General features: G+C 49.3%; 6 protein-coding genes across 6 annotated transcripts; 2 read left to right on the plus strand and 4 right to left on the minus strand.

Moving 5' to 3' along the window:
- Nucleotides 1-116: 116 nt before the first annotated feature.
- On the minus strand, nucleotides 117-2,786 carry Z518_02995 (uncharacterized protein; the record flags this gene model as incomplete). The annotated part of the gene is made up of 10 exons (XM_013420021.1): nucleotides 117-375; nucleotides 451-494; nucleotides 580-1,297; nucleotides 1,373-1,487; nucleotides 1,551-1,907; nucleotides 1,967-2,115; nucleotides 2,167-2,311; nucleotides 2,372-2,508; nucleotides 2,566-2,686; nucleotides 2,750-2,786. The coding sequence occupies 10 exons, from the start codon at nucleotides 2,784-2,786 to the stop codon at nucleotides 117-119; spliced, it is 2,082 nt and encodes a 693-aa protein (XP_013275475.1).
- A 2,427-nt stretch (nucleotides 2,787-5,213) lies between these two features.
- Z518_02996 (uncharacterized protein) lies at nucleotides 5,214-5,531 on the minus strand (the record flags this gene model as incomplete). Its single annotated transcript, XM_013420022.1, has 1 exon — nucleotides 5,214-5,531. One exon carries the CDS (start codon nucleotides 5,529-5,531, stop codon nucleotides 5,214-5,216), a length of 318 nt encoding a protein of 105 aa, XP_013275476.1.
- Nucleotides 5,532-10,191: 4,660 nt separating this feature from the next.
- On the plus strand, nucleotides 10,192-10,939 carry Z518_02997 (uncharacterized protein; the record flags this gene model as incomplete). Its single annotated transcript, XM_013420023.1, has 2 exons — nucleotides 10,192-10,588; nucleotides 10,692-10,939. The coding sequence occupies 2 exons, from the start codon at nucleotides 10,192-10,194 to the stop codon at nucleotides 10,937-10,939; spliced, it is 645 nt and encodes a 214-aa protein (XP_013275477.1).
- A 657-nt stretch (nucleotides 10,940-11,596) lies between these two features.
- Nucleotides 11,597-13,103, minus strand: Z518_02998 (uncharacterized protein; the record flags this gene model as incomplete). The annotated part of the gene is made up of 2 exons (XM_013420024.1): nucleotides 11,597-12,613; nucleotides 12,663-13,103. The coding sequence occupies 2 exons, from the start codon at nucleotides 13,101-13,103 to the stop codon at nucleotides 11,597-11,599; spliced, it is 1,458 nt and encodes a 485-aa protein (XP_013275478.1).
- A 1,573-nt stretch (nucleotides 13,104-14,676) lies between these two features.
- Nucleotides 14,677-16,798, plus strand: Z518_02999 (ATP-citrate synthase subunit 1; the record flags this gene model as incomplete). Its single annotated transcript, XM_013420025.1, has 3 exons — nucleotides 14,677-14,852; nucleotides 14,914-16,316; nucleotides 16,368-16,798. 3 exons carry the CDS (start codon nucleotides 14,677-14,679, stop codon nucleotides 16,796-16,798), a joined length of 2,010 nt encoding a protein of 669 aa, XP_013275479.1.
- Nucleotides 16,799-17,786: 988 nt separating this feature from the next.
- Nucleotides 17,787-19,610, minus strand: Z518_03000 (uncharacterized protein; the record flags this gene model as incomplete). The annotated part of the gene is made up of 4 exons (XM_013420026.1): nucleotides 17,787-18,019; nucleotides 18,074-18,404; nucleotides 18,457-19,284; nucleotides 19,335-19,610. The coding sequence occupies 4 exons, from the start codon at nucleotides 19,608-19,610 to the stop codon at nucleotides 17,787-17,789; spliced, it is 1,668 nt and encodes a 555-aa protein (XP_013275480.1).
- Nucleotides 19,611-20,085: the final 475 nt, after the last annotated feature.

Genomic DNA, 20,085 nt, shown 5'->3' on the forward strand with positions numbered 1-20,085 from the left:
CACTTACGGCTAATCTGCAGTTTCCCCGGATATGCGACGAACATCGGGCAGACAAAGCTCAGCATCGCTCTTGTTGCTGTATTGGTGAAACAGGAGCCCGATCCGAGATTGCGGGCTCACTTCGTGTGAGGTCGCCTGATCTTCACCATGTGCGCCACATGGACGTTCGAGGGACTGCATTTGCCCAGCTCCTCCCCAGATTTTTCATCGATCCGGTCACTCGGCAGGACAATGGCTCGATCAAGCTGATAGGGCAGCACACGATGACGGCCTCGAATCATCATGCTGCAAATAACGACCTTGCTGAAAGTGGTGAATTTCCCACACAAAGATGTGAGAACAGTGGGATGGCCGAGTGAAAGGCCCACGTTCCCGCTAGAAGGGAGATGATTGTTAGGATGATATAGCCAGGCCAGGGAAGCTTGTTCAGCGGACAGACTGTAAACTTACTATGCTGACACGACCTCAAAGATAACTGGGAATACTGAGAAAGCCTGGGAGAAGAAATGTCAACGAAAAGGTGCTCTATGTTATGCAAGGGCGAATAACATAAGAACCACAGAGGGAAAAGAAACCTACTGGATTCGCTGGGTCCATGATCTTCTCGGACTCTGCGATCGAAATGCAGAAGACGCCCAAGAAGATGTACCACAAATCGAAACTCAGTTGATTCCGTAGATGGGTGAGAACATAGGATCTCCCGTTGTTCTCATCCATCTCGTGCTCTTTCGAGTGGTACACGCCCAGGGAGCGCTCTTCATACACATTGGATGCGCGAATGCTGATGGCGATGGGAAACACTGCAATGTACATCATGGCCAACAGAGAGAATTGCACAGCGGGATTAACGTCCGCGAGGTTGAAGACAGACGTCCCCGTGTGGCGGGAAGACGCTGCCTGAAACAAGGCTGCTAAAATTCTCGGGCCAATGGCCAAATTGTTAATAGCCGGATTGTCCAAGTCCAGGACGATAATTAACATGACGTCAATGAAGTTCAGGACAAACAAAATGCCGAAGAGGATCCAGGTCGGACGGCTAGGAAAAAGCAAAGTGTAACAGCGTCGAGGGTGATCGAGCAGGAAAGCCAACGGCTCCTGCATGGACGAGTTCTTCGGCGCCAACTTTGACGTGGTCCAGATGACCAAGCGCAAGAAGACGGGGTAGCACGTATTGCCTGCAAAGGCCAAGAAGGTCATGAGGAGCATGGGAAACGTGGCGTCTTGGAATGAGGACATTGAATCCGGCGTCAGTGTGAAGCCGAGATTGTTGACCATCGTTGCTCCCGAGTAAAATGCCCTAATCAATTAAAATGAGAAATGGAACCTCCGGAACTGGTATGGACTCTTGCTTGACCCCTGTATTCAAACTTACCACCAGGTTTTGTTCTGGCCCTGCGACGCAATATATTCGCGGTACTTGGCCGGAGCCGTTTCGATCCAGCCAGCCAAAGAAATTGCACCGAAGAGGTGAAGACCGAAGAAATATGCTGGAGTTGTAGTCATGAGCGATGATATACGGACAACTAAAAGGAAAGAATGGGTCTGCTCACCGACGATGATTCTGAACAGCAACTTGAGAGCCCGATACTCAATGCCACCAAGAGCATCACGTTCTTCGGCGGAAAGATGGAGATCATCGCCCCCTTCGATCGCTTGCGACAATGCCTTGATCTGAGCGGGTGAGCTAGGTCTTGCCTTCGACTGCGATGGTGTCGCTCCTAGGACAAACATGGAAGAGGCAACACGTTCAAGAGACTTGGTATACGTCATGTACAGACCATGGCGGTGGGCGGGAGCGGCCGGTGTGATGCCGTCCTCATCATCAGAGTCATCTCGTGAGGTGATTCGACCCAGTGTTGTGGCATTGGATCGGGCGGGATCCTTTTCAACGTCCACGAATGGATGTCCTATCAACTTTTGTCAGCGCTTTCTCGCTATCGATCAAATTGAAAATCCGGTCTCCTACCATTTTCGCGTTCGTGTGGTGGTGGAACGTACAAAGCCTTTTCGGATACTTTGCGGCTGTCTGGTGCGAAGGTAATCTGTGGGGGTGATTTCTGTGGGTTGAGGGCATCTTCGGCTTTGACTTCCTCAGTTTGGCCGGTGGCGGTAGCTCTGAGTCAACAACTATCAGTGGCCGTTCAGAATAGTTAGGATAATACTTACCGTTGGAATCTGGAATTCTCTTCAACAGGCAATTCCCGAGCTTTGTGCTCTCGAGTCTGATCTGGCCTGTCTTTTCTGGCAGCTGGTCTGGCTCCAGGATCATCACCGTGGCTACGGTTGGGTCTGTTTCGAAGTTGGATCCGAGCTAGCCATCGGTTTCATCAGTATTTTGAAGTCATTCGACTTATGATGGACGTAGACTTACCGATATTTTTAAACTTCTTTTCAAACCAGCGTAATCGGACAACAACCACGATGATATTGACGAAACCGAGATTGCCCAGAATGGGACTGAAGTAGATCACAAGTTGTTGGTATGTCTTGAGGGCCTTGACATCAACCCTAATGGAGATCAGTAGGCGAATATTCTTGCAGCTCGACTGGTCAATGAGCGCTCACGTGTTGAGACCTGATTCTGTCGACGCGCTGACGCCGAAGAAATAGGCATCGACGGCCGCCAGGTTGCCATAAGGGTAAATGATTATGAATCCCAAAAGTCCCAAGCTGAGAATGTACGCATCTGGCAAATTGTGGTCAATACGGAGGCTTGTGAAGGGACGCAGCCTGCAGGTATGAAACTCACAATGCAGAGTGATAAAATTTATCGGTGGCTTCCACATAGTGCCCGTTTTTCCCCCTTTGTAACCTTTAGAGTATTGTTCTTTTCAAAGAAGTGATTGTTGTCGAAAGTCTACCGTAAAACTCCAGGGAATTATAAAGTGAAATCGGTACTAAAAGAAGTACAAATCCGAACGTCGTTAGAGAAAGAGTGAAGCGCGAAGAGGGCAGCTCCAAATATTTATTTGTCTGAGAAGACAGTGTGGGTTGTGGAACGCAAACAAACAAGATCATGCAAATAAATCTCGATGAGAACCCAAGGAGCCAAGGCCCCACGAGGCCAATCGACATTGCGACGGTTATACTTACGTCGCAACCGGGGCCAAAAGCTAAGTTTTGCTGGCAAAGGCATGATAGAATGTGATCGGCTTTCCGGTTTCTGTTAGCAGCTCCATATCAAGACCTCGATTGTGTTAAGATAACATTTCGCCGATGCGCTGTGATGAAGCAATGTCCAGGAAATCAAGTACCACAACCCCATGTCCAGAGAAAGCTGGAAGTCATTGGCCGATCCGGGGACAGAGGTACTCTGTCGCAGAGGGTTGCATAAATGCCTCACTGACTGAGGAAGTTAAATCTCCAAAATTGGCGGCTGATCGAGGACCAGAAGGAACACTTGTTTTACCGAATGGGAGTCGGCGTCAGATGCGGTATTGTGAGAAACTGGAAAACGAAACGAGACGGAGATCTGGTACTTTAAGTTAGTAGGTTCTGAAGCTCTGGCGAGCTGGTTCGTCTGCCCTGGTTCGGACCAATGTACTGCGAGTGTATCTGTAATATTCATACGTCGACATGTGGGGAGTGGCTTAGACCTGCCAAGACTGGATTCCCTCCGCTCCTGCGCCGTCTTACCGGCGGCCGCTGATTGGCTCTTTTACAACGTCAAGGGTGTCCCGGCGCACCAGCACATGGCTATCGTCCACCATTTCAACTGTCCATTCTACAACATCCTTTACGAAAGTCCTTCGCATTGGATGTTCCCTTTCTGCTGCCCCTGGCACAGATAAGCTCGCTTTTCAATATCTCCGACATCCATCCCCAAGTCATGAATACCACCGCGTTGATCAGGGCACTATTCTGTCAGTGCTATCATGCACGGACTAGGAAGTTTGCCGGCCCTGCTGCGAACACCTCTGTCCAAGAAGTCACATTGTGAATTAATTTCTGTCCGTCCTATCATCCAGAAACGTGCCACGAGATACCTCATGATAAAGTTCAACACATTTAGCCATTTCCACAATTGAATTTCTTTCAAGAATACCATCTCAACAACCTTCTCAGTGGGGACGTTCAGATTCGCCATCTTCGTCCCTGTGTTCTCTTTCATTCAGAGGAACGTCTCAAAGAAGAACTTCCTGAACAGGTTGGTCCCGTGCTTCATCTTCATCTGTTCTTGGCCAATCGGGAGACTGAATGACGTTCAGAAGGCGCCAGGGACAGTATTTCCAGAGGGTGCAGATGAAAGAATACCACGATATCTGGGATTGCAGTGAGTTTGGTGGCGAATTGGCTGAAGACGAGGGGGAAAGTTTCGACAGCCTTGTCAAAGAAGATGCGAAAACCGTTGATGGCACTGGGTGGAGTGCCGTTGATTTTTTCAGTAAGTTGGAGTTGGCAATTGCACCGTCCCGAACGAAGTGAGAAGTCGGGAATCGATCCTCCGCCTCAGCAAACCACTGTTGCTTTTTGCCAAATCTCCACACTATAAATACAAGCCCGAGCACGGCAACTAGCGTTAGTGTGAACCAAGCACCATCTGGCATTTTGGTAAGTGCTGATGAAAGGAATGTCCCGTCCAAGCAAGTGATGAAGAGCCGGGAGACGAAATCGATGAATGGGCTAACACGCCAAACGAATATTGCAGTCAATGACATCATACAAGTGTCGAAGAACGTGATGAACATAACATAGACACTATAGGCATTTCCAAGCGAGGTGGTCTGTGGACATGTGTGTAACTTATCTTAGAAAGAGGACAACAAAACACATACATTATTATAGATGGATGCGACTAGGATTGTTCCAATCATAATAAGCCAATTGACCAGTGGAATAAAGAGCTGGCCGAGGAAAACTTGGGATGTATGTATCGCGGTCAATTGCGAGACATAAGAAAGCTCCATCACTTGTGCGAGGAGCTAGACAACAAGTTAGATCAATCCAAATGTCAGGCTGAAACGTGGACGTGATAATTGCATGAGAAGCAACAATTGCAGCCAATATCGCAATAATCGGGGTAGGATAGATGGTTCCTGGTAGAGCAGCGTTGAAAAAATGGTTCGAATAAGCTTCCGGATGTGTGCCAACAGAAGGCACGGAAACGTATAGCAAAGCGAACTAAGCTGGACCGCTCATCGACTGAATGCGCCGAGGTCTGCAAACAGAGCTTCGCCCCCAGTAGAGGCGAATAGAATTCCACCAAGCATTCTCTATCCATGTTCTCCGTAGTGGATCAAGAACTCGAAAGCGTACCCGGGATTGAACGCCTTAAAGGTTGTCGCACCATATTTGACAAGATTATCTATGTCAAACACCGCATTGAATCCAAGCCAAACAATAACTATCGGAGCAAACAAAACGATGATCTTGCTGATACCAAAAGGCCAACCTAGAAATAGTAGCACCAGAATGGCGTCGGCAATGCCAACTATAGCACCTTTCGAAAGACTTGGATTCATCACTTGGGCTCCTTGAACCGTTCCTAAAACTGATTGGGTAGGCGTAAGGACACCGTCGGCAATAACCATGGACACGGGCGAAAACACCCATTGTCTTTAAGATACCGCGTACAATTCGACTGGATTCGAGACCTCGACGCATTCGTCGACCTGCATTTTCGAGATCGGAGTGTTATGGCGTATAGAGGACTCGTGCCGATGTCTCCATAGATGACGCCAATTGATTGATACGCCAGCTATGCGAACATCTTGCTCGAGAGTATCTGTAGCACGTTGGCATGGTTATTATAAGAATGAAACTGAAAGTCTTGTTGTACCTGTTTTTGCTCAAAATCTCTTTCTCTTCTTAAGCCCGGATCTTCGTCTTTGCTATGTTCGCTTCTCGTTCGATAGAGACCTCGGCCAAACAAAAAGGATTCAAATCTTGAGTGTATGTTGTAGATTCCATCATCTTCTAGTAATGCTGACTCAACTGGGACCTGGATTTCGTCTTTTTGAAGGCCATTTTTGGGGTGGACTTCCTCGGCAATCTGGATCGTTGTAGCAAACCTGGATTGATGGGACATTCAACACTTCAAGCTGGAAAAAAGAGCAAAGCTGGGAGAGACCGAACGAAAGGGCGGATTGTGTCCTCTTCAATTACGCCCATACTCTGAGAACATGGCCGGTGAAAAAGCCAAAAAAATGGTCTAAACGACTGGCCTATCAAACTCTTGGATTTGAATGCGTACATGGCGTGATGGACGGCCATACCACAAGCGAATGGGTGTTGCTGCAGGTATGTGCTGATGAATGGTGATGTCAAACCCTACTGGGCGCCATGCATCCAGCACCGGAGTGGTACAAGCTTCGTATTTATGCGTTGGGAGGAGGAAACCATGGTGAGTTCCTGGATAGGAAGTCTTGCTCCAACATGAAAATGTGTGTCATTCCTGCAAGCATCGGAGTTGATACAAGTCACCGCCCCTGCTGGTGGATGCCCGTCTTGGCGTTTGAAATTTTCGTTGCCGTCTATCCAGTAATATTTACTTTATTGGCCTAAGTTGACCTCGCCCTCCCCGTTTTAGCTTGGAGGTTCGACCTGCGGGGTTAGAGTTTGGGAACTTACCTCCATCTTGGAAAGCTTGGGCTGGGCTTTATTCAACCAACATCGACACCAAGTCTCCTCAGCCACCCCTGCAACGAAGAGCAGTTCTAATCACGATGGGATCAGGAAACACCCCGTTGTGGTCAGGAAATGCCGCGACTTTGACCGTGGAGTATGAGGTATTTTTGATAAGCTGACCATGCTGGCATCGAGTAACGAGCTGCCCATGTGTATTCAATGATGGGAGCACTCGTGAAGCATCGCTATCACTGTCATCCAGAAAACAAATATATTCCCTCTTTGTGACTGAGGGCCAGAAACCTTGAACATCCTATTTCTTCCTCTATGGCCACCGGACCTTCTCAATCGTCTGGTACAGACGTTATCAAGAATAGGACCGTAGTCACCGTCTGTGTCCTCATCGGGGTGATTGCCTTTATCACCGTCTTATCCATAGTATTGAGAAGCTACAGACCACCCTTGCCGCAGCCCGATCTCATGCAGCTACGGCGACACGCACCGGCAGAGCATGTACGTGAGCAGAAGGGCATTGCAATTTCTGTCCTTAAAACGATTCCTGTCATCAAATATCATGACGGGAGCTCGAAGCCAGTCAGGAGAGTGAAAAGCTTGGATTTAGAGCGTTGCGAGGTTGATGAGAGTGTTTGGCACAGCCAAGATCCAAATGACACCAATGAGAGCAAGGGTGATCAAGGCAAAGAGAATTCTCGAACCATGATGTCCTCCCTTACTGGGACAGGGAAGACCAATGCCGATGCGACCGGTTTTCGAACCGATCAGGAAGTCGGAACTAGAATGGAACAGTCGGAGTGTTCTGTTTGCACACAGCCCTTCAGGGCGAACGAGACCCTCAGGATCTTGCCATGTGGTCATAGATATCACCGGACCTGTATTGACCCCTGGCTGTTGGGCTTCAGTGGTACCTGTCCAGTGTGGTAAGTGCTCCCTCCAATTTGTGTGGACAGATAAAGAGGAAGACAAAGATTGGTTGGGGTCTTTTGGACTAACACTTTCATATCTGCAGCCGGATAGATTTGAAGAGGATTGCAGGCGTTTCGACGAGAAATTTGACGGCTCGGGGCTAGCGCGAGATCCGATGTATGACAACTTGTATTTTGGACGCTCAAATCTCTTATTTCAACGCAACGACCCCCTAAATCGAGTGAGCCGATCGGAAAACCCTGCAGATCCAGGTTTGACGTCTCACAACTCCCATATCGAAGGGGCTATGGAAGAGCCTCCTGGACTTTTGTGGGAGATTCTGCCAGACACAACAGAGTCTCCCACCTCAATATACCCCGAACGAAACAGCTGCCTGCGACTTCTTTCACATATGTTGGTAAAACATGTAAATGCCAGCAAAAAGAAGCTGACGATTGGGGGGCTGCTCTGGTAAATTCAATAAGATATGAGCGACAGAGCTGGTTTGAAAGGCTGGTCACTTCTCCCATGGAAGCCCTCTCAGCAGCATGCACCTGGACTCACCGTTACCAATGATGGCAGCCTCGTCGTCAAACAAAGTACATTTTCATTGGCAAGCGAGGATTGATATCTTCAAGCAATCAGGTAAGCGACCTCAAAGATGTTGCTACGGCTTCACACAGACCGGCGTGGGTGATGCTTGATGGAAAAGCGGACGGGATGTGAATCTGCCATATGGTTGCCCCCAATGAATGGAAGCTGCTGGTCAACAGTACCTAGATAGCGAACGTCGGTAGTCCGGTATCTACCGAGTTAGGGACTAATTGATGTCCATTTCTCGCCAAGCCATGCTCCCACGAAGACGCGTCATATGAATTTCGCATTCCCTTCGGTCAGAAAATAATTGACCTGTCTCAGTCGCAGTCAGGTGACGTCGTTGAGGTCTTGATTGCACAGGGATTTGTTCTCTTTGTGGCCGCGGAACACCAAACGAACTTGGACGTGTATGCGATGACTCCTCTTTTCATTGCGCTACGGCTTAACAGATGCGACGAGAGATACTGACCCAGTCTCGCAACAGGCCTCCCTCCCGCCTTCTGTCGCGTTTGCCTGCGTACCTCTAGCAGCGAGCAAGTATTTCCTTTCTGCATCCTCACCTCCTCTTAGCCCATTGGTCCTCGCAGTCTCCGGACAACTGGGACCTCAGCGGTATTTGTTGGGTCAGTGTTCATTCTGGTTGAGATTACATCCAAACATGCTTGCTTCTGGCATGGCCCCCGCCAGGAAGTGCGGCTCCAAACAAAAGAATGGAAGCAGTTGGGCAAAACCTTCTCGAGCATATACGCAGCGGACTCACCTGCCGAGAGTCTGGGTTGGGGTGGGGGGGGGGGGGCAAATGCGATGCGCTAAAGATCAAGTTTAAACGACCCCGCCAAATTCCTGACTGGCGTGCTGAAAGCTAAGGAGGATGAATGCCACACACTAAAGACAAATCTGGAGGATATTGATAAGTTCCACGATCAATCGGCCGAAATTCAATTGCTGCTCCAGGAAAATCAAGACGAGCTCAGAAGATAGAGCATTTTGAGGATGAAATACGACAGCTCAGTGGAGACAAGCAAGCGACTCGATAGTCATCGTACGTCAAAGTATCAACCAAATGGTGACTCTTTGATTCGTGTTTAGAATTTCATCCATGTTGAGCCGCCTGTTGAAGTCCACAGTTTTTAGGAATAGCCGCATGATTGTCGAAAACAGGCGGAGGTCAGGGAAAAGGAGACAAATGACCAATAAAGTTATTGTCAAGGAATCCTCAATCTTGCCGTGCTCCATCTCAACAACGGAGAGACGAATTTTAAGCGGTTAGTCACGCGGAAAGAGCGGGAACATATGTCCGAAAGCTCACAGAGGTTATCCATGGGTTCTCTTGTTGGACTTCAGTATTCTTGACAAACATATGTCGATCATCCCCTAACCAAGTCAGCTGTCATATTGAACAATGAACAGACAAGTCAATAGAATCTTTTGCTCACACCGCCTTCGATTACCATCCGTACATAAGGATAGAGAGGAGACTGATGAGGCTATTCGCAGATGGCAGAAGAGAGGACGCGAGGCAATGCCGTTTGGGAAGCTTGCTTTGACAACTCTCTATGATGGTATTTCAATCAACAGACCCAGAAGATATCGTATTGGAAACAAACATTGAAGTGATGACTTGTTGGAGTTGATTCGAAAATTGCATTCCTGCCCAAGCACTGTACGTAAGCGTTCCATGGTCGCAATTCTCAGAGTACTGTCTCCTGTATCCAGCGTGGTGGAAGCTGCTGAGATGTTAAGAAGTACACAACTGTTAATGAATAACGGGACATGTGGCAACAAAGTAAGAAATGGGCAATCTTTGAAATAGTACCCTCTGTGTTTTTCTGTGAGCGCTTTAAAGAGATCGCGTGGCCGGCGCGCGCCGAGGAGCCAATCAGGTTTGTGGTCCATTAGGCTGCTCCGTTGCTAGGCAGCGTCAATTAAGGACGTCACTCGGCTTGCTTCCGAATTTCAGAAACCATTTGCAGACACAAAGCCAGAATCAAGCATCAGTTTACATCTCTCTACAGCATTTGCAAACAACAAATTATCCAACAAACCGCAAGCGAAAACAAATCTCCGATTCCAAAGAAAAAAACCGCCACCAGCAAACCCACCATGCCACGAGGGCGTAGAGCCAAAGCAAAGACCGCCCCCTCTGCACAATCAACTCTGTCCTTCAACAATAAAGCCGCCCGGGTGACGAAATCGAGCAATAAACAAGATGACGCAGTGAAGAAAGCTGTATCCAAGCTCTCAGAGCCCGTGAAAGCGCAGGCCGAAGATGAAGCAGCAGCAATACAGGAGGAAAGTGTGAAAGTAACGCCGGAGCCAGAGGAGAAAGTCGTTGAGGTCGATGTGGCAACCCGAGAATCACCAGTCAAAACCAAAGCACGGAGACAGAAGAATGCAGAGACAGCGAAAGATGAACGGGAACTGGCGGCGGAGAAAATCACAGACGCCCAGCTGGAGAAGTACTGGAAAGCCGAGGAGGACAGTCGGCTTGCTCCTCGAGGTACGTGTTAGCTTCCAATATTCCTATCATAGACCTCTAGCCCATAGTCCTCGCTCGCTTTCCTTTTAATCCTTTAACTCGGCGCACTAACACATCTCGTCAGTCCACCAATCAACGCTGCCTCTCCACGAGAAAATCCTGCGCCACTTTGATCTCTCCTCACAATACGGACCATGCATCGGCATTCCACGCCTGCAACGCTGGAGACGAGCGAATTTCCTCGGTCTCGAGCCGCCTATCGAAGTGCTTGCCGTGCTGCTGCGCGAAGAGAACCACAAGACCAGTCAAGGATGCGGAAAATTGGCGTATATCGATGAACTAAGCGGCGGGAAGGTCGTGCTCGTGGAGTAAGAAATTATCAATGGGAATCCGATCGGGACAAGAGGGATAGAAATTCTTGAGGAGATGGAAATGTTCTCCCCCCAGTTGTGAAGAGGTCATTTGAGTGAACGATGTTATGGCACGATCCGTGCGGGGGCTGGCGATTGGGCTCAGGGTGAAACCGGAGTCAGGAGTTCAGAGAATGGCTACGCTGTTCGAGACGGTATGAACATTATTATGGTGCTAGCTATGGGCTTTATATGCAGACTGCTGGCTGGAAAGGGGTTGCAGCCTTGCATGAAGGCTACACGATGCCACATTCCCAAACAAGACAATAGATAAGCTTCTTGTGGGCCACCATTTTTTGAGTATTCAATACAAAAACAATTCAAAAGCTGGGCATCAATATTTGTCATTACCATCTCGGTCTAGCTATGTGATTTACTCTCGTTGTCTTCGAATTCAGTCTCTTCCACATCAAAGAGACCGATCACTCGCTGTCTATACAACACGCACAATGGTCCCGCTACTTTCACTGGTCATCAAAAATTTCAACTCCGGAAGAAACCCCTAGGCCTTGTTTTCCGATCACCCAAGCGCATGCTGACCCATCAAATTTCGATTTGATAATTGATATGCTCCAGATCAAATCATACAACAAAAATCAACCGTCTTCACTCCAACCGTTTACTGGCCTCCGAATTCAGGAATGGTGGTCTTCTTGCCCAAGAGAGCCAGTGGCACAATACCACTGACGTGCATTTCAGGACCATACACGTGCATGTTGAGTTTCAATTCCTCACCCACGGCCTTGATGTTCTTAAGGCCTTCTTGGTAGTTGGGACCGGCACGGCGGACCCAGATTTGGACCTTGTGCTCATTGAGGACGTGGGCAACCTCACGAAGAGCGCGGATCACACCTTTGAAGGTTGAGGCGACATTGGTAAAGTTGGCAATACCACCACCAATGAAGAGAACTTTGCCGTCGGGGTGCACGGGTGCTCGGAGCATCAGGTCAAGAACAGTTTTGGCATAGTTGTAAGTTTGGGTCTCTGTCGGAGCCCCAGAATATTCACCGTAGTTGGCCAATTCGCTGACAAAACCGGCGGAGGCAATAGCGTCGGCATAGACGACGGATGCCCCACCACCGGCGACCAAAGTCCAGACGCGACCTTGCGCGTTGAGGATGGTCAATTTAAGAGAAGCACCAGTCTTCGCATCCATGTCCGAGATGTACTTCTCTTCTTTGCTGAGCTCACGACCGAAAGGTGCGGGGAATTCCATGGGTGGACCAACGTCGATGGTAACTTTTCCGTCGGTCTTGACACCGGGTAAACCAAGCGCAGCCGGACTTCGTGCAATGGCCCATTTTGTACCACACTCGAAGTCTGCCGTTTGATCGAGTTTCGCTGCAAGATCGAGGAAGTGGACATCGGCTGACGTGCCTGCAGCATTGGGGATGACGACCAAGGGGTTGATTTCAAGATAGGTGAATTGGCAGTCGACGTAGACGGAGTAGAGTCGGACGATGAAATCAATCAGCACATTGTGGACGCCCTTGGGCACCTTCTTGAGCAGAGTGGACGCCAACTCCTGGTTTGAAGGGAAATCCTTCAAATCGACTGGGATCAAGATCTTTTCAGCCTTCGCATCAACATCACCAACGTCGACACCGCCTTCATGTGTAAAGAGGATCCAATCGCCCTGGGAATCCATTAATCTATTGTCATTCACCTGGGGAGGCAGATCTTACATCTCGGACCGAGTTGATGTTAATGTAGTATTCAGTATCCTGGGGATGAGGCACAAATGGCTCGACCAAAAATTGTCTGAGGACACCGGTGACGGTCTCAACTTTTTGGTCCTTGCCAGCTCTGGCCTCAATCCAGGCTCTGGCCTCTGGCCAGGTCTTGTTCAAAGCCAACAGGCCACTCTTTCCTCTTCTCTTGATCAATTGATCTGGTTTTGCGACAAATTTGGCGCCAGTCGCCAGTAGCCATGGGTAGGTGGCCTCAGCCTGGTCCAGAACGGCCTGTACAGACTCATCTTCGGGGAAGTATATGGAGGCTAGTTTGGCAGGAGGGTTATGGACGCCAGAAGGCTTCAGAGGGGTTGGTTTAACGACTGGAGCACGGGTGAGGTGATAGTTGAGAATGGCCTTCCCGTCGGCCTCGAGAATGGACTTTGCTGACATTGTTGCGGCTGTGTGGGGGTAATGGAGAAATGTTCAGGAGAGTCGAGCGACGACGAGTTGTGTTTTGGTCTTCAGAGACGGGAAGAAATCTAAGATATTGAGAATACAATGGACAAGTCGGGTCGCTTGAATTGAAAGTGCGAGGAATAGTTTGCGTGCAGGGAACAGCAAGGGGGTCAGAATTATTGCTGGCTCAGGGATCAAAACGTGAATGTTGGCCCTTTGGAGGGTACAAGCCTTCCCTTTGACAAGTTTTGGGTGGAGTGCTCAGTTGCGGTTGTTGGGAGGGCACACATTGTTGCTGGTACAGGGTGGATCTCACGCAGCTGCTAGTAGCGCCAGGAACAGCGTCCCATCATCCCGCCCCCGTAACTATCTACGCACTTCCAGGTGTTATTTGACAGACAAATCCCACAGTCGGTCACCGCTTTCCCAACTCGCTAACCCTGTGTGACGTTGGCTGTCCTGCACTAACGGCGCAAAACATTTGTATTTTGTTGGAGGGGAGAAACCATTCAAAGCCGAGGAAATTCTTCGTGCTACGTAGGACATTATTCGAACACCGAGAATAGAACCATCTCTCACAATCTCTTGTTAGCTTGATTCAACTCCCGATAGCCAGAGGATTTCGAAATGGGAATCCGCCGAGTGGTGTGTATACAAAGACTGTTTGCTCTCGCTGCAGTGAACATTGTTGCACCGGAGTACGAGATACGACGTGGACCTTGCAGGCCGGACTCCGAATAGATGGGCACGCGAGAGATGCCCTCCAGTCAGGGATCACAACGGTGATGTCGGCGAAGGGTTAGGCCCGCCAAATTCTCGACCGCCGCTCGGTGGATAGGGAGACACCTGTAAAAAGGGGTCCTGCTGTAAAGTTATGGAGGTATCTCAGCCTTTTCCGGCCCGCAACGGAGGACTCAAGTTAGTAGGATAGGAGAAGAGATCGCATCCAAGGGCTGAAACTCCACTCACAGCATTTCAAGCTTCACCGCCCCGGGAAAACGGTGTAGCGAAGAAGGGGGTGCAAAAGACATTGGGGGCCGCCATTCCTATTTTCGGGCCCCCAAGCTCTGTCCCTCCGATAGCTTGCTAGCAACCGGACTCAACAGAATCATCTCAATTGCTAGTTTCTCCCCAAATGGCAAATTCACGCCAAACCCCAATCCTGCACGTCCAGGCTCAGCACCATCCTCGCACTCCACACGAAACACCACCATCAAACAACCGATCACCATCACATTTTTCTAATTCACTACCCAACTTGTCCACAGCTTCTCCCATCACCTGTCATCCTCCTCCTCCGTCGGCGATCTTATTTTTTTTGGCTGGATTTTAACCTGAATCTGCGTTTAATTTCTCTTTTGCCATACATCATCACCCAACAACTGATCTATCCAATGTATGTTCAATTCTGTCTCCGACATCCCCTTCCTTTTTTGAAAACCCCTTCTCTCTTCCTCCTGCACACCGGTCAAGATCGACCTATTCTCGCCATTATCGCTCTTGTTGTCTGTATTTTGTGTCTTCAGCTAACGGAATGGGACTTCCAGTTCGCGAGAACTCTCCCACTATGCCTTCCGCCACGAACGGAGTGCCCAAAATCGACATACAAGATGGAACATCAACCCCTGGATCAGAGGCACCTTTCTCTGCCAACGACAACATCCGTCGTTTCAATCCTCCTTCTAGGGCGATGACTCCTTTGCAAAATGCTCTCTTTCACAACAAGACTCGATGCTTCGTCTAGTAAGTCTCAAAAAAGGGGGGGGGGACCACCGACGGGAGGAAATCTGACAACGGGAAACAGTGGTATGCAACCGAAGGCCGTCCAGGGCATGCTCGACTTCGATTTCATTTGCAAGCGATCAACACCTTCCGTGGCCGGTATCATCTACACCTTTGGCGGTCAATTCGTCAGCAAGATGTACTGGGGAACCAGCGAGACTCTCCTCCCTGTCTACCAATCCGTCGAGAAGGCCTTTGAGAAGCACCCAGACGTCGACACGATTGTGAACTTTGCTTCTTCTCGATCAGTCTACAGCTCCACCATGGAGTTGATGAATATCCCCCAAGTTCGCTCGATTGCGATCATTGCTGAAGGTGTCCCTGAGCGTCGTGCCCGCGAGATCATGGTCAAGTCGAAAGAGAAGGGAATCACAATCATTGGGCCTGCCACCGTTGGTGGAATCAAGCCTGGTGCCTTCAAGATTGGTAACACCGGCGGTATGATGGACAACATTGTTGCTTCCAAGCTCTACCGCAAGGGCTCTGTTGGATATGTTTCCAAATCTGGTGGTATGTCCAACGAACTCAACAATATCATCTCACAAAACACCGATGGTGTCTACGAGGGTATTGCCATTGGTGGTGATAGATACCCCGGAACTTCTTTCATCGACCACCTGCTACGTTACCAAAACGAGCCAGAATGCAAAATCTTGCTGCTGCTCGGTGAGGTCGGCGGTGTTGAGGAATACCGCGTCATTGAAGCCGTCAAAAAGGGTCAAATCACCAAACCCATTGTCGCATGGGCTATTGGTACTTGCGCAAGCATGTTCAAGACGGAAGTCCAATTCGGTCACGCTGGTGCTTCCGCCAATTCTCAACTTGAGACGGCCGTCATGAAGAACAAATCCATGAGGGAAGCAGGTTTCTTTGTCCCAGATACCTTCGAGGATATGCCAGCACTTCTGTCTGAAGTTTACCAGAAACTCGTCAAGCAAGGTACCATCAAGCCGGCTCCCGAACCCGTCCCACCCAAGATTCCCATCGACTACGCCTGGGCTCAAGAACTGGGTCTCATCCGCAAACCTGCCGCTTTCATCTCTACCATCTCGGATGACAGGGGTCAAGAATTGCTCTACGCGGGTATGCCAATCTCCGACGTATTCAAGGAGGATATCGGTATTGGTGGTGTCATGTCTCTTTTGTGGTTCCGTCGCAGACTCCCTCCCTATGCCAGCAAGTTCTTGGAAATGGTTCTCATGCTGACTGCCGATCACGGTCCTGCCGTGTCCGGCGCGATGAACACCATCATCACTACCCGTGCCGGCAAGGATTTGATTTCTTCACTGGTTGCTGGTCTCTTGACCATTGGTTCTCGATTTGGTGGTGCCCTTGATGGCGCCGCTGAAGAGTTCACCAAAGCTTTCGACAAGGGCTGGTCTCCCAGAGAATTCGTTGACACTATGCGAAAAGAGAACAAACTCAGTAGGTTGTCCTTGGAAGGTTTTTCGGATTTTGGGCTAACCATTACCCCAGTCCCTGGTATCGGTCACCGAATCAAGTCCCGAAACAATCCCGATCTCCGTGTCGAACTCGTCAAGGATTTTGTGTTGAAAAACTTCGCTTCTCATAAGCTTCTCGATTATGCCCTTGCCGTGGAGACTGTCACCACTTCGAAGAAGGACAACCTCATCCTGAACGTCGACGGATGCATTGCAGTATGCTTCGTAGACTTGATGAGAAACTGCGGTGCTTTCTCTCCTGAAGAAGCTGAAGATTATATGCGTATGGGTGTTCTCAACGGGTTGTTCGTTCTTGGTCGTTCCATCGGTTTGATCGCACATTACTTGGATCAGAAGAGAAACCGCCAAGGACTGTACAGACATCCATGGGACGACATCACCTACCTTCTGCCAACCTTTGCAAAGGGTTCTGGCACAGAACCGCGGGTTGAAGTATCAGTTTGAGGCCTCTGAGATCCAAAGATCTTGGGGTCAATTGCAAGGCGGGGTTTGATAGCACGTGATGCTTACTAATGGCTTGGCGTTCACATTGTAAGGAAACATGAATTGTGGAGGCATAGAGACAAGGCTGAACATTTGATCATAAAGAAACGAATGGTTTATGAGAGGATACGCAGAAAAAGGAGCTGTTCGTCATAGCTGGGTGCGCGTAGATAGGTATAAAGCGGGAGTGGGAATGAATGTCACCTAAACTCTACCCTTGGTGGTATCTAATTTGTGAGTCTGCGCCTTCACGCCGAACAATTTTTACCGTCGAATGCAAAGTGAGTTGTTTTTCCTCTTCACTCTCTCGACCCCTCCCGTTTACCGTCTTCCTCATGACAACCCGAGTCTCCCAGTTCCCTGTAACCAATATCTCCAGCATGGAGCGTCCCAAATGCGCGACTGGCATTCAATATGGAGATTCTGCAGAATGCCCATGGAACGCCTGCAGCCCTATGATGTGTCGAGACCATTGAGCAGTGCCTGCATGGTGACGAGAGAATGGAGCACACCAAAGCAGGTCATGCTAATGGAAAGGTTAGAGTGCGATGCATCTGCCCGCCAGGTATCCTCTAACCCCACTATGTTCGGCAGCCAACTTCTCAACCGTGTTCTCTGTGCGTGGATAAGCCTGATCCTAAGGGCTCTGGTGAACAAGGGACCAACTCAGCGTGGCTAGTCTCTATGAGTCTACCAGAACAAGTTCTTGTCAGGTCCTGAGGCTGAAGTCACCGCGTTGGTACCAAATATTTCGCCAACAACGCAATTGTAGAGACAACGCTGCGCTGGCTGCCGGATCATGTTCACACGATGACTGCAGATGGATGATGGTGGGGATTGACTTCGCGCAGGATCTACGTCTGCAAATGTTTAATTTTATGGCAGTTGGGCAGCTATTTCTTTGTTGGAGGAAATCAGGCATCACAGCTCGGGGATATGCCTGCAGCTCTCAACCTGCCTTCAGTGCATTGGCGATAACCTCGCACATCTCCAAGACTTTCTCTTCCTCCAGGCGTCTCCCAACTATTTGCAATGCTACAGGAGCGCCATGATAGAACTCTGGGTCATAATCCACTTGAATTCTACCGTCAATGTCGGTCAATTGTCTGAATGTCTTCATATCCCGCGCCTTATCCAAGTTCTTGTCCGCAAAAGTTACGGGGAAGGTGCAGGCGGCGAAGTCTGAGCTCAAAATTAGCAGCGTCGAAGATTTAAATATACTATAGTGGTACTTACCCAAAAAGTTAACGAAGCCCGTGAAACCAACATATAGATTCGTCTGTGTCTGTCCCAGTCGAGGAGCCGCCCAAGGAGCGGTGGCACAAATGATACCATCCATACGAGACTTCCCATTTGCTGCCGTGGCATTCCATCGATCGAGGTATGCCTTTTGTAGTTCATTGCGTCGAAGATTCATCATTCGCATTTTTGTTGGCCCAAGTTCGCCTTCGCCTGCCTCGGCGGCTAGTGCATAGCCTTGCATACAAGGGAAAATTGGTTCTCCATAGGGCTTAACCACATCCATGATCGCGGTGCCTCCAAGGTCGAAGAATGCGGCTTGAAGATTCTGAATATGAGTGAATACGTGATAGAATGAGACTGATGAAATAATATCATACCTTGACAAGGGCCTCATGGTCTTCTGTAGACCATGGGATGACTTCATGACCTTGCCTCTCAAGTGCTGCCTTGGTCATATTCAGAGCCCGTTCAACTGGTGGATGAACATGAACAAGTCCATCATTGATGCCAATGAGACCAAATCTAAGTTTTCGCCCGGGAGGTTGAATGACGTTTTTCCTCCAAGGGATGGGAATACATTTGTGATCATACTCCCAAGGGCTGCTTCGTTCTGACAAGACGGCTTCAGAGTACAATTGAAGGGATTTCAAAGATCTTGACATAGGTCCATTGACCGACAAGATGTATTCTTGCCCGGCTATACCGGGCTTGGCGCCATAATGTGGATAACGACCAAAACTGGGTTTGAGGCCATAAAGATTGCACCACGCAGATGGAATCCGAATACTGCCGCCAATATCCGTTCCAATCCCCAGTGGCGAGGCCTTAATGGCTATTAAAGCACCCTCGCCGCCACTGGAGCCACCTGGGCTTAAATACTTATGGAGAGGATTTCGACACTCACCCCAGACATTGTTGTTGGTCTCGGCCATCATCATTGCAACGGGAACATTAGTCTTGATGTAGAACACTGCACCGAGGTCACGGAGGATGGTCACCAACATGGCATCCTTATGCAGAGGTTCATTGGCGTATGCGCATATGCCGTTGGACGAGGGATGGTTTGCTGTCACAAAACAATCCTTGAGGGAAATCGGTAGCCCATGAAGTGGGCCAATCGTTTGGCCAGTACGCGCGAGATAATCGTCAAGATACTTTGCTCTTTCCATTGCTTCCGGATAAAGAACTTCGGTCACACAATTGGTCTGACAATGGTGAGCGGTAAGGTGAGGACAAGCCTGCGGAAAAGATCTACCAATTCTTGGGCCAGGGCTGACGCCTTGCAGAAGGCCTTTGCAACCTCTAGAGAAGTCCATGCTTTGGTTTTAATCCTGTCGAGAATAACATCTGCCTCAGATTGGATTATGGCAAGCTCGTCTGATGTGTAGTAGCCTGACCTGAGAGCAAATTCGGCTAAGTTTTGAGGGAGGTCTGCTTCATTCCAGGTGGGAGGTTTGTAAAAGGCTGCAATATTGGCTGCCCTCCTCTTACGAGCGATGGCCGAGGCTTCTTTGTAGTCATGTGTCAACATTTTGAATTGATCAGGCGGGCAGAAGGTCAGGAGGAAGAGTGAGTTGGATGGTAGAGATGGTAGAGATGATAGAATGCGAACCGAACATTTCGAGGCACAGAAGGACACGGAATAAGGCGTGTAGTTTGACTGCCCGGTGTTGATAGCGATTGCGGAGACCCATAGTCAATGATGGAATTTACCTTTGTGCAGCCAGTTTGGAGATGGTGGAAACGTTCATGTCCGAGTACGAAGTACCCTTCTGGAAACCTGTGGCTGATGTCAGTCTGCGCCACGGCCTGGCAAACCTATTACATAGGGGCGCCACGTGAACTATGAGTGAACGGTGATGGGGGTGCAAAAACGGGAAAGTGGATGAAGTTCTGTCAAGCCGAAGACCCGGATGAATGTGGAAACCTGTGGCGGTAGTAAACCTCCTCGTAATAGATGGAGTATGCTGGACGGAGCGGCTGACCACTAACCGACGCCCGTAAAG

This window comes from Rhinocladiella mackenziei (assembly GCF_000835555.1).
Source record: "Rhinocladiella mackenziei CBS 650.93 unplaced genomic scaffold supercont1.2, whole genome shotgun sequence".
In the NCBI taxonomy this organism is placed as follows: Eukaryota; Fungi; Ascomycota; class Eurotiomycetes; order Chaetothyriales; family Herpotrichiellaceae; genus Rhinocladiella; species Rhinocladiella mackenziei.